The sequence below is a fragment of the Osmerus eperlanus genome, chromosome 5 (assembly GCF_963692335.1).
Source record: "Osmerus eperlanus chromosome 5, fOsmEpe2.1, whole genome shotgun sequence".
Lineage (NCBI taxonomy): Eukaryota > Metazoa > Chordata > Actinopteri > Osmeriformes > Osmeridae > Osmerus > Osmerus eperlanus.
The window spans coordinates 7912816-7926245 of record NC_085022.1 but is presented as its reverse complement, the minus strand read 5'-3'; the positions used below and the strand labels follow the sequence as shown (position 1 = coordinate 7926245).

General features: G+C 44.3%; 1 protein-coding gene across 1 annotated transcript in view; it reads right to left on the bottom strand.

Moving 5' to 3' along the window:
* shank2b (SH3 and multiple ankyrin repeat domains 2b) overlaps window positions 1-13430 on the bottom strand; it is a 201011-nt gene that overhangs the window by 58556 nt on the left and 129025 nt on the right. The window contains exons 11-12 of the mRNA XM_062461519.1: window positions 12462-12619; window positions 12083-12196 (exon numbers count right to left, since the gene is read on the bottom strand). Of these exons, the coding sequence (XP_062317503.1) occupies window positions 12083-12196; window positions 12462-12619 (272 nt within the window). The remainder of the gene's footprint in view (window positions 1-12082; window positions 12197-12461; window positions 12620-13430) is intronic.

The following is a 13430-nucleotide window of genomic DNA, read 5'->3' as shown; positions in this document are numbered from 1 at the left end:
GAGACAGCCCAACGGTTAAAAGAAAATGCTTCACTTTGTTTTTGTATGCGGTAAAGTTGTCGCAATACGACGGTGGGTCACAATGACTGATGGGTCAGAACGACCCGAAGATAACACAAGGGTTAATCCCACCAACACGCGTTCCGACGTGGAGGCAGAGTCTGGGGACATTGGGGGGGGCCCTTCTATCTCTGGGGCTGAGGTCGCCGAGGTGGTTGAAAAGCTCCGCGGTGGCAGGGCCCCTGGGGTGGATGAGGTCCGCCTGGAGTTCCTTAAGGCTCTGGATGTTGTAGGGCTGTCTTGGTTGACACGACTCTGCAACATCGCGTGGACATCGGGGACAGTGCCTCTGGACTGGCAGATGGTGGTTCCCCTCTTTAAAAAGGTTGACCGGAGGGTGTGCTCCAACTTTAGGGGGATCACACTACTCAGCCTCCCTGGGAAAGTCTATTCAGGGGTTCTGGAGAGGAGGGTCCATCGGATTGTCGAACCTCGGATTCAGGAGGAGCAATGTGGTTTTCGTCCTGGCCGTGGAACTGTGGACCAGCTCTATACCCTCGGCAGGGTTCTGGAGGGTGCATGGGAGTTCGGCCAACCAGTCTACACATGTTTTGTGGATTTGGAAAAGGCGTTTGACCGTGTCCCTGGGGGGCTCATGTGGGGGGTGCTCCGGTAGTACGGGGTACCGGGCTCCCTGATCGGGGCTGTTCTGTCCCTGTACGACCGGTGCCAGAGTTTGGTCCGCATTGCCGGTAGTAAGTCGAACTTATTCCCGGTGAGGGTTGGACTCCGCCAGGGCTGCCCTTTGTCACCGATTCTGTTCATAACTTATATGGACAGAATTTCTAGGCGTAGCCAGGGCGTTGAGGGGGTCCAGTTCGGTGACCTCAGGATCGGGTCGCTGCTTTTTGCAGATGATGTGGTCCTGTTGGCTTCATCGGGCCGTGACCTTCAGCTCTCACTGGAGCGGTTCGCAACCGAATGCGAAGCGGCTGGGATGGGAATCAGCACCTCCAAATCTGAGGCCATGGTTATTGACCGGAAAAGGGTGGAGTGCAATCTCCGGGTCGGGGAGGAGATCTTGTCCCAAGCGGAGGAGTTCAAGTATCTCGGGGTGAGGGAAGGATGGAGCGTGAGATCGACAGGCGGATCGGTGCGGTGTCCGCAGTGATGCGGGCTCTGCATCGGTCCGTCGTGGTGAAGAAGGAGCTGAGTCGAAAGGCGAAGCTCTCTATTTTCCAGTCGATCTACGTTCCTACCCTCACCTATGGTCACGAACTGTGGGTAGTGACCGAAAGAACGAGATCGCGAATACAAGCGGCCGAAATGAGTTTTCTTCACAGGGTGTCCGGGCTCTCCCTTAGAGATAGGGTGAGAAGCTCGGTCATCCGGGAGGGGAACCGCTGCTCCTCCGTGTCGAGAGGGGCCAGTTGAGGTGGCTCAGGCATCTGATAAGGATGCCTCCTGGACGCCTCCCTGGTGAGGTGTTCTGGGCACGTCCCACTGGGAAGAGGCCCCGGGAAGACCCAGGACACGCTGGAGGGACAGTCTCTCGGCTGGCCTGGGAACGCCTCGGGGTCCCCCAGGAAGAGCTGGTGGAAGTGGCCGGGGAGAGGGAAGTCTGGGCCTCCCTGCTTAGGTTGCTGCCCCCGCGACCCGACCCCCGGATAAGCGGAAGATGATGGGATGGGATGGGAAAACAATAGTGATGCTTAACAGCATTCTCACAATAAAGAGAAACAGGAAAACAATAGTGAGAATGCTTAACAGCATTCTCACAATAATATATATGTGAGAGAACAAAGGTTGTGCCCTTGCCGAAGACAAAGCACACCCAATGAAGAACCCTCACTCCTCCTCTGCTGATCAAACAATGACCAAGCCAGCCCTAAAGCAACGATCAGGGGTCAAACCTATTTTAAAACTAATTCAATTTGGGAAGTGCTTTGAAACATTTCCAATCCATGATGGAATTACAAAAACATTTTCTACCTTAAATTTTTCTTTCAAAGTTATCCAAAAAGGTATCACTTTGAGAGCAACTCAATTAGAATTTCAATTTCCTGCCAGGATATTGAAATCCATTAGAGCCAGTGGCCAATATTTAGAGCTTGTGCAAGAAAGGACACTTCACTTTGAGGCCCAGGATCAATACCACAGCCACTTAGGCCTATGAAGATTGTACAGACACGATAGGGACCATCTCCTTGGTCATACAGGTGAGGTGAGCTATCCGATTTTCTCAGACAAGCTCCTTCAGACATGAGCAGCATGTCAAGAACAATTAACCAAAATCAGTTAAGAGGTGGTCTATTACGGCTTTGGTATAAAGTGACGGTGAACTACTGGAGGCAAATCGATGAACTGCTTCACACAGTGGAAAACCCTGCTGGTGCATATGAGTGTGCACGTAAGAGTGCAGTGTGAGCCAGGGACCTTGCCTGCCATCTCTACAGAGAAGTCAGAGTGGGGTCAGTTATTACATCATTATGTGTGTGTGTGAGTGTGTGTTAGCTGAGCCCACAGAAAATAATTCGTCCAGACAGACACTGCTAACCTCACATTGAAAAAGCAATCCTTAAAGCACATCCCATGTCAAAATCAATCTCTTGGAAATGATCAGGATATTTCAGATGCATTTCCAGGATTGAAAAGGCTTGAGTAAACTTGTACGTTGGGACCAAAGTGGTTTGTGGAATTTCTGTGCTTCTGTGTTGATCTGTGATGATATCAGCTGTCAGCAGTCTGCGTGGGATACAGCTCTCTGCTTGCCAGCCTACTCACTGTTGTCATAGTCACAGATTTCTTTTCTGAGCACATACTCTTTGATAGGCTGAGCTCCGTGGTTTCTTTTACCTACGTTTAATCCATCTAGAGGGATATTTACTGTGGCCTAGCCTGCCCTGGCTCTGGACGAGAATCTTGCTGTCTCTTCAGAAACATTCAGTCAGAACTAAAACACAGGAGTTCACCTAAATTCTGGTTTTTATTTTTAAGTTTGATTTCCATAAAAAAAATAGATTCAGCATCAGATGTATATCTGCTAGCCCATGACGTGACTGTAGGCTCTCTGCCTGCCCGCAAGCCTCCCTGCAAGCTTGTCTGCCTGCCTCTCTCTGTCTGTCTGTTTGCCTGCAAGTTTGTCTGGCTTGTGGTGCTGCCGCTCTTTAGTTTGAGCTCTGAAGTGTCACCAACCTTTTATCAGCAAGAAGCTCTAGAAACAAAAGACTACTTGACATGAGCATGTGCACAGTGCTGATAATTACAGATAAGTACTTATTTGAATAGCAAAGCCAGCCTAGCCAAGCATAGGGGTTAGTTTCAATGACGCATCAACTGGGTTAGCATTAGCCTAGTCTAGGAAAGAACCTAGCCTAGCATAGGGACTAGCTCCAATGAAGCATGAGGGTAACATTTGCTTTGCAAAATTCTAAGACAATCCTGCTGCTAGATTTTATGATAAGTTAATTGCATTGAGCTTCTCCAGCCTATTGAGTATACACTTATGTACACCGACAGCCAGGTGTTTGCTGTGTGTTTGGAATATCAAACTAAGGTGCGATAAGCTCTTCAGTGTTGAACAGAGATTTTTCCAGCCCATCGCTTGCCTCCTGTTAAGAGCAATAATCCAAATGATTAATGAACTATCAGTACAATCTGATGATGCACATGCAAGTGCAGAAAAGTATACTGCAGTTATAAGCAAAAACATTTTCATTTCCAGTTGGTTGCAAAGTTCTCCATCTACATCGAGCAAAACATCACCTTGGTCAGCTAGGAGCTAACATCCTGCTGAACTGACATCGCAGAGAGGTGTTCTTAGGACAATTGAAGGAATATAATGGATATAACAAGTCCATATGCTGTTCCTCCTTTGAGGGAAAATACACGCAACTCCAAACAGTGTAAACAAGGCCAATTACAGTAACTATGCTGCCCCCTCCAGAATTACCCTCACCCACCCTCTCTCCCTTTCTTTTCTCTCTCTCTCTCTCAAAGACCCTTTCTCTCTCTCTATCATACATATACACACATACACACCCAACTACTGTAAACACACATACTCTCTTGCTCTCACTTCTTACTGGAGTTGACTGCTGTCCTACCTCCGAAATGCACCTTCTTCCTTGCCTTGGCAGGGTCATCCATCTGCCCTCTCTGTAAAGCTCTCTCCCCAAACGCAGTGTCTCGCTCCAAGCACACTCTCTGCCCCTCGGCCCGGCCAGCCCTCCTCACACCTGGTCTTCAGGCCACAGCCTCAACGCTAGCCACTTCGTAAAGTTGGGCCAGCCCCAAAACCACCAGGTACGAGCCCATCACCACAACCCTCTCCATAGAACACGGAACAACAAATCTAGAACATACGTAAGCTCTGCTCTTAGAGCTGTGAAATAGAGAGTGTGTGTGAGAGAGAGAAACAGAGTGAGAGAGAGAAAAAAAAAATACAAAAATGGAAAGGAAAAAAAATCTTGCCAAGGCCCACTCCTTAGCAACGGGGTTGGTACAGTGTGTAGAGCATGTTACCATGGAAATATATCAATCAGGAATGTACATGAGGGTTGCTCTGAAGGGTGAGAGAGAAGCTGCTACAGACTGTGGAGGATGGTTTAAAGCTGCTGGAATATGCTGCTCATGCTGTACATTCACTCAGATCTATTACTAGTACTGCACACTCAGTACAATATAATAGCAGCAAAAAAATATTCTATCTATACTGATGCAGCTAGCTGACGCTCTCTCTCTGGGAGGGGACTAGGGGCTTTCTCTCTCTGGGTGGGGGCTAGTATCGCTCTCTCTCTAGGAGGGAACTAGGGCATCTCTCTAGGAAGGGACTAGGGTGTATCTCTCTGGGAAGGGAACTAGGGCATCTCTCTCTAAGAAGAGACTAGGGTATCTCTCTAGGAGGGGACAAGGGTTTCTCTCTAGGAGGAGACTAGTGTATTTCTCTAGGAGGGGACACTCTCTCTACACACAAGGCTAAACACCGAATCATTTTATTCAGAATAAAATCTTCAACTTTTCTGACATCTAGGTTGACAATTGAACAAGTTGGCTCAAAGAGCCTTGTAGGTGAACGATGGGAGCCGGCTTGCATATCAGAAGAGATGGATATATTTATATTTTTAATTGAAGATATTAATTATTAATATATTTAAATTAACATAGTTAACTAATACAATTAAATAAAAAAACACAATAATAACTAAAATATAATTGACCTAAATGCTCAAGCACATTCGTTCTGACTGTTGGCTCAGACTAACAGCCTCACTTTTTGTTTCTGTCAATCAGACACGCAGTCGACCAATAGCCGAAACCAAAGATGCATGAGGGAGGGTCACACTCACTAGCAGCAGCCGAGCCGAGAGGCCGAACTCTTGTTACTGAACATGCACTTTGTTTATATACATGAAAAAGTTATACTTTAAATGCAAATGTTTCATTGCATTCTTTTACATAACAAATCAATGCATTTAAAACATTGTGGTTAAGGTAGAGTATGATTTAATCTATTTAATCAGTACTGTTTTAACACCAACTAGAGAGGGTACCATTTCTGGGGAAATTGTGAGGTGTGCTTGCGTCCGTTGCAGATGGGTCTGTTTTATTACTTACATTTATTTTCGCATTTCATTAATAAAGAACCTCCTTTGAAACAAGCTAATTCAAAAAATCACTGGCAGTATCTTCGCTGGAATCGCAATTTTAATGCCACCTGCAAACTGAAAATATGCCCCCAAAAACGTATATAGCCTAACAGTGTGTGTCCACTGCAGCGACGCGATGCGAGCGACAACATGTTTTCCATTCATTTTCAATGGAGCAAGGCGAATCGCTTGCGTGGTGCATTGTGGGTAGCGACGCGACCGAGTTGAGATTTTCTCAACTTTATGCAAATGAGGAGCGATTTTCGCTAGCGATGGCCAATCAGAGTGTTTTCTTGTTTCTCGTAACGTAGCAACCATGGTGAACATTTCTAGCTTTCTAGGTTTCAAGGTGGAGGAGAAACTAATCGTTTGTGTGGCTGCTTACCCAGTCCTGTACGATACATAGCTGTATTCGTACAGAGATGTTAATAAAAAACGATGCATGGCGCAAGGTTGCCGAAGTTGTTGGTGCTTGTACTTTCAAATTCAGTCTAGTCACATTACGTAACTTCGTTCTGTGGTAACTACAGTAGCTAGCTAGCCCGGCTGGAACTCCCTATCGTATCGACAGATTAGCAGACTTTGAGTAATATAATAAAACGTTTTTTACATTTTTATGTCAACGTTTATGTCTATTAAACAGTTTTGTATTTTGTATACAAGTTGTATTTTGATCGATGTTGTGAGTACGTAAACCCAAGTCTGCACACTTGGCCATGACAACTACAACAGTGACTTTAGAGAACTACATTTTACATTGGCAATGTAAAATGTGATGGCAAGCGATGGCAAGCGATTCGCATCGCTGCAGTGGACACGCACTGTAAGCCTAAACAATAGGGGTGAAAAAAAAAAATCACATTTGAATCGTGATTCAGTCTGCTAGTGATTCAGATCGATTCACAAATGTATTGTTTTATTCTTAGCTTGTTTGTTCTTAGAAATAGATAAACTTTTGTACTTTTACTTAATTTAATATCCGTATATGTTTATTGTTTCCACCTCCCTGCCACAGTAAATTCTGTGTTTGTATAACATACATGGCGAATAAACCGTATTCTAATTCTGAGTCTGATATGTGAATCGATTTTTTTAATGATTTTTCAGAGAAAAATCGTGAATCGATTTTTAATTGAATCGTGACCCCAAGAATCGAATCGTGAGGTACCAAAAGATTCCTACCCCTATTAAACAAGTTTACTGGAAGCTATCATTGTCAGTAACAACAAAATAAAAATGCGACCATTTGGTCGCAGTCTACAGCCCTGCCTGGAGAAGCCAGCTGTGGTCCGTTTTGCTCCTAGTTTCAGACTTCACCCCTGGTAAGTTGTACAGCTGAGCTAGCTAACTACTAGCTACCGCTATGTGGGTATCGCTGGAGCTAACCAGTCGAAGGGCGTACAAACATACAGGTTGTTGATATCACAGCCTGGAGCTAGCTACATGTTATCACCCTAGCCTTTGCCTGTGGCCTTTCTGCAGCTGTCTTGCCATTTTAGATATCAAGCTGTAAAACTAATGTTCTACAATAGATAATCGTGTGTGGGTTTGTGACGTTGTGACGTTAGTGACGGTGGTTAGCTAGTTAGCCACTGTTCTCCAAATTGTTTTTTTTACTTAAACCGTGCAACAGAACGTAAAATCCAATACAAGCATCGCAATTGTACAAGTTCTACACTCTACACTCTCAAATTCTACACTCCTATATATTTTGAGGTCGCACAGATACAATTTTGGGAGCATTTGCAACCAAAATGGTCGCAATTTCGGGCATTGTAAAGGAGACAAATCTAATATGAGTAAGTACTTTTTATTTGTCGAGTATATAAGACTTTGGCTTCTCCATGAGGTCATTTTATATAAACAATTTATTTCTTGAATTTACTGAAAATGTGCCATATTGTCACATGTATGGTTATCAGGATAACAAATGATCTATCAGGATATTACATTTTGGTCATATCGCACAGCCCTACACACCATTCTTCAGTGTAGTCATCTAGAAGAGTGCTCTCTCAGCAGCTTCGTCTGAATATCAGAGGCTTACTGTATCTTATGCATATGTTGTTATGAAATCATGTGGGCCCACTGCAATGAGACCAATGGATCAGTCTCAAGAGAACCAATTGACAGGAATATTAAATGCCTGCCAATTATTTTCATATACTTCGGTATTTGTACAGGTATATGTAATGGACCTCTGTAATTGGGCGAGGTCAGCCTGACTGAGCGTGCTCCTGCTGCTACCAATCCCTGGGGCAAGAACCATGAACAACCAATAATTTCAATCTCAAGGAGGAGGAGGATGAGAACAAAGAGGAGAAGGAAGAAGAGGAGTAGAAACAGGAGGATGATGATGATGAGGAATAGAAACAGGAAGCAGTCATGATGTCAATGATGATCCAAACTGCCTTGCACATGTCAGAGCCCTCCCAGCGAATTACAATGCTTATCCTCTCAAACACAGCTGCTCCAGTTAGCCTGTTAGTTCAGAAGTCATTCACACACTCCCTCCTGTACCCCCACCAACTCTCTAAAGGGGACCTGGATTATTAGAGTGAAATGATTAAGAGGTTGGTTTACCCTAAATACTGCTCCCGTCACCCCTAGCAATATTAGCCTGTGCCCTTGAGAACGTTGCCTACAGCAGCAGGACAGAGTTTACAGCCAAGGAAGCATTAGCAATATAGTCATCATTATAGTAGTGTGTTACACTACTGTAACGCACTTCTCATTGGGATCCCTAACAAGAGCCTGCAGAGATTGGAGTATGTTCAAAACAGTGCAGCAAGGATCCTGATGAGAGTGCGGAAATACGACCACATCACACCCATTCTCCATTCACTCCATTGGCTTCCCGTTTCTGCCAGGAGAATTCAAGGTCTGGAACGCCCTCCCCGACCATCTGAGGGCACCTCAAACCACTGAGACTTTAAAAAAAGGACTAAAACATTTCTTTTTAAGCAGATCTTATGAGTTTTAATTATCTAATTGTATTTTATATTGATGTTTTACCCTGTTTTATCATATTAACTGTAGCACTTTGAGATCTGTTTTCGGATGAAAGGTGCGTTATAAATACAATTTATTGGGTGTGCTCAAGCCTTCGGCGAGAGCACAACCTTTGTTCTCTCACATATATATTTATTTATTGTTTATTTTCGCCCCCCTAAAACTCAGTCAATATTTGGCCTACATACACAACGGTGTCAAAAGGTTCGTCTTGGTAGCGATTGCGTTGCTTCTATTGGAATTTACGTTCCGTTGAATGGTTTGGGCTTAAGTTAAGTTTTTGTGGCGAAAAGTGAAGCTAACGGTGGCTAATTTGCTAGCCACAGTCACTGACGTTACTAACGTCACGAAAACACGCGTGACTACCTGTAGCAGAACATTCGTTTCGCATCTGTTAACTTGGGGGATAGCTAGGCTAACTATAGCTTTACTGCAAGGCAGCTGCAGGAACGCCACAAGCAAAGAGGCCAGGGTGATAACTATTTACTCATTTTACTTTGTGATATGACACACAATTGTGATGTGTAATGTACAATATTAGCTGATATTATTAAGGAAGTAAGCCCACATCTACTTTCGGAAACGGTAGTCTACTATTTCACTGAAATATTAGCATCATGACATTAGCCTCTGTTGCCCGGGCAACACATACTACAGTGGTCTATGATGTATCTGTTTTCAATCGTTAAAATAAACATTCCTCACATATACATTTTCGTTGTAGGATTTATTATGACATTAGATTACAAGTAAACGATTTGTGGGTGAAATTATCATTACCTGTGGTTTCAATCCAGTGTATCACTGCAACGCTGTAGCCTACGCGAGACACACGACAAAAACATCTAACATACACAGCTGTTTAGGAAGTCAAACGACGACAGAACATGTTCGGCACTCCCCTTACTTAAATCAAAAGTCTATCTAACTACTAACCTGAACTTCATTGCCACAGCCTAAACTTTGTCAATCTGTTCATGAAAATAATTAATTTCAGCCTAAACCGTACAACGGAACGTTTAATCGAATTCAACCAACGCAATCGCTACCGAGACGAACACAACAGTAGTCTAGTACTGTACCGTAGTAGTAGAATTTACCGGGGCAGCTTCTCCACACAGGGCTATATCGCATTTTGCGTTGTTACCTTACAATGATCGCTACCAGTGAGCTTTTTATGAATGAGCGATTTTCCACTAAATAAATGTCAAGCTTATTTACGTTTTGGGGGGCATATTTTCAGTTAGCAGATGGTACTGTTTGAATCGCGATTCCATCTTCTACTGCCGGGTAACGTCGTAGAATAATCTTCAAAGGGGGTTCTTTATTAATGAACGAATGCAATGAGTACGCTAAATGCCTGAAAATATAATGAGAAGGGAAAAACTTAAAATGACGTTTAAGTCATAGAGATTAGGTAAATTTTTACACCGGTCTGCCAAATGTATTCGTTTTGATTCAACGATGAGGCTGCCTCTTGCAGGGGAAATGAGAAGACATCTATTTCATTCTACACTTCACTCGTATTTTCAGTTGTAAATGAGCAGCAAAAAAAAAAAGCTTTTAAATCTATGTAATCTTTATAAATAATAAGTATGCATTTTTATATAAAATATACAGAAATATCAGTTGTAAAAATGTCATTAAAAAACGGACCCCTGTGCAACCGACGCAAGCAAGCACACCCTACAATTTCCCCAAAAATTGTACCCTCTCTAGTTATTATTGTTATTATTATTCACTAGATTACTCCAAACATGCGATCCAAGTCTTAATGGAATGGATTTGACCATTCTGGTTAAAGGTGGATATGGACAGATACCATGGGCCTATATACAGCATATCAATCAAGGAGCCAGGGTAAACATCTCTCTACTTGAAACACTGACCAGGGTAGGAAAATCCTTTTGAATTAAAATAATTGATTAATCATGTATCACAGTATTTGACTTGAATCAGTATTGTCTCCAACACTCTATATGATGAATCATAGAGGTTGAGATATGCGCACATATTCTCTCCACCTACTGACATATCCTTCTATACTAGTGTAGTTCAGAGACCTTTCTACTTGGCCTCTGGCCCGAGTTGAACGGTGTATGCTGATCACACCACAGATCCAAGGCACAGATCCACAGCACAGATCCACAGCACAGATCCAGCCACAGATCCACAGCACAGATCCACAGCACCACTGAACACTGGCTTCACTGAGGTTGAAGCATTTATTTGGACCAAAATAACTCTCAACAGAATGTTGCCCCCAGGAGTAAGGCTAGAGTGTGTAAGCCACACACACACTGTTACAGACACACACAAACACACACTGTACAGCCGCACAGCATACAAGCACAAAAATGCACACACAGTGTGTCGTAAGACACACATAGGACACACATACACACCATACATACACACACACACACACACACGTGACTAAATGGACAAGCAAGGACACTGAAATATCCACACATGCGTATGAAATCCCACAGTAGAATACCAGTGAAGATTTACAAAAGAGAAGGCAGTTTGCTAGACAACACTTCAATCAGTCTAAATCCCCTCTGAAGCCTCTGTCACTGTGGCCTGTGTTCTGTGCAGGGCTGCTGTTGTGGATGGACAGATGTTCTTTACTCATCCCCAATCAACAGGGTGTCACACACACACACGACAGAAGCTGGGTTACATAAGATCATACATGTGCACACGACTGACACATACTAGACAGTGAACATACATCTTGTGTGATTGGGACAATGAATACAGTATCATGTATGTGTGTTTATGTATGTGTGTAAGAGATTGAGTGTGTCATGCCTGCATATGCATGTATGTTAGTATGTGCATGCATGGATGTGTGTGTATGCGTGTGCCTTCAATATGTGTGTATTTGCGTCCATGCATGGGTGTGTGTGCATATGCATGCATGTGCACAAGTGTGTGCACAACTGTGCATGCATGCGTGTGTGCGTGCATGTGTGTGTATATGTGTGTGCATGTGCACAAGTGTGTGCACAACTGTGCATGCGTGTGTGCGTGCATGTGTGTGTATATGTGTGTGCATGTGCACAAGTGTGTGCATGTATGTGTGTGGGAGAGTGTGCTTGTACGTGCATCTGTCCATGCAGTTGAGTGCTAATTGAATTAACAGCCTGCCATGGCCAGAAGGCTGTTCTCATATTCAGCTGCTCATCAGAGCACAAGGGAGACAGGCACAGTGTCCAGCCTTGGACTGCTCTGTTTGGTTTAGCTCGGAGACGCTGTATTGCATGTTTATAAACTGGTTAGCTGTTGTATGATCTGCAACTGTGAGTGTATGTTGTGCGAAAGTGTCTCTCTGTGTGTGTGATTGAGTGAGTAGCGAGTTAGTATGTGTGTGTGTGTCTGTGTGTGTATGTACGCATTTGTGTGTGTGGCCTTACATGGCCTCTCTTCTTGGGCCTGGGTAGGGATCTCCTCCACACACTCAGCAGGGAACCAGCCCACATTCCCTCTGGCACTGCCCTCCCAGAAACCCCCCTCTCCGATTGACAAAACTGGAGGGAGAGAAATAGGGAAGGGGGAGGATGTAAGGGAGGACAGAGTGAAGGATAGAGAGTGAGGGGGAGGAGATGGAATGACAAAGGGATGGAGAATGAGAGACAGGGAGGGAAAAGGAAAGACAGAGAGATGGATATAGAATGACAGAAAGAGAAAGACAGAAAATGACAGAGAGAAAGAGGCAGAACAAAGGGTTATCATGCCATCTAGACAGCGCTCAGAGAGATTATTCTTTCCAGAAAATGTATGCGAAGGGTTCACCTTTGACCCGGTCATTCTTGTAGAGGTTGATCTCCCCCTCTGCCTGGGGCTGGTAGGGCCGCACCACCACATAGTGTCTGCCTGGAACAGCACTGTACAACTTCCTCTTCTGGGTCTGAGGATCCTGGCCTGCTAGAGCCTCACGACCCCTGTGAGGACTGAGGAGAGGAGAAAGGAAGAGGAGGGGAGAGGGGAGGAGGGGAGAGGAAGACAGATGAGGAGAGGAGAGAAAAGAAGAAAAAAGGAGAGTAGAGGAAGAGAAAGAAAGTGAACTTCACACTTTTCTTTATATAATACAAACTGGTTTCGTCTACACTAGAGGATGAGTTTCCATGGTAGACAGTGAACGGTTGTGCAAGGGAGCCTCCTGCTGGCCAACAGTAGAACTGGTGGCCTTGACTATGACGTCATTACAGTGATGGGAAAAATTATTTGATCCCCTGCTGATTTTGTACGTTTGCCCACTGACAAAGAAAGGAGCAGTCTTTCATTTTAATCGTAGGTTTATTTGAACTGTGAGAGACAGAATAACAACAAAAAAAATCCAGAAAAACGCGTGTCAGCATTTTTGGTGGCCAAGCCGCGAAGCGGCGAAGCCACTTAAGTGTTTCTACCTTCTTATTGGTGGCCAAGCCGCGAAGCGGCGAAGCCACTTAAGTGTTTCTACCTTTTCTTATTAGGGTTCCTCCGGTAGGAGAACCCTATTGTTATTGGTGGTATTATTGGTGGCCAAGCCGCGAAGCGGCGAAGCCACTTAAGTGTTTCTACCTTTTCTTATTAGGGTTCCTCCGGTAGGAGAACCCTATTGTTATTGGTGGTATTATTATGTTTTACCCATGGGAGTCAATGGCAGCCCCTAGACCAGTACCGTAAAAAGTTGTGAAATTTGGCATGTTGAAACTGCAGACCATTAGTAACTACCATACCAAACATGGGCCATGTGAGACAATAGGTGGCGCTACAGGCCAC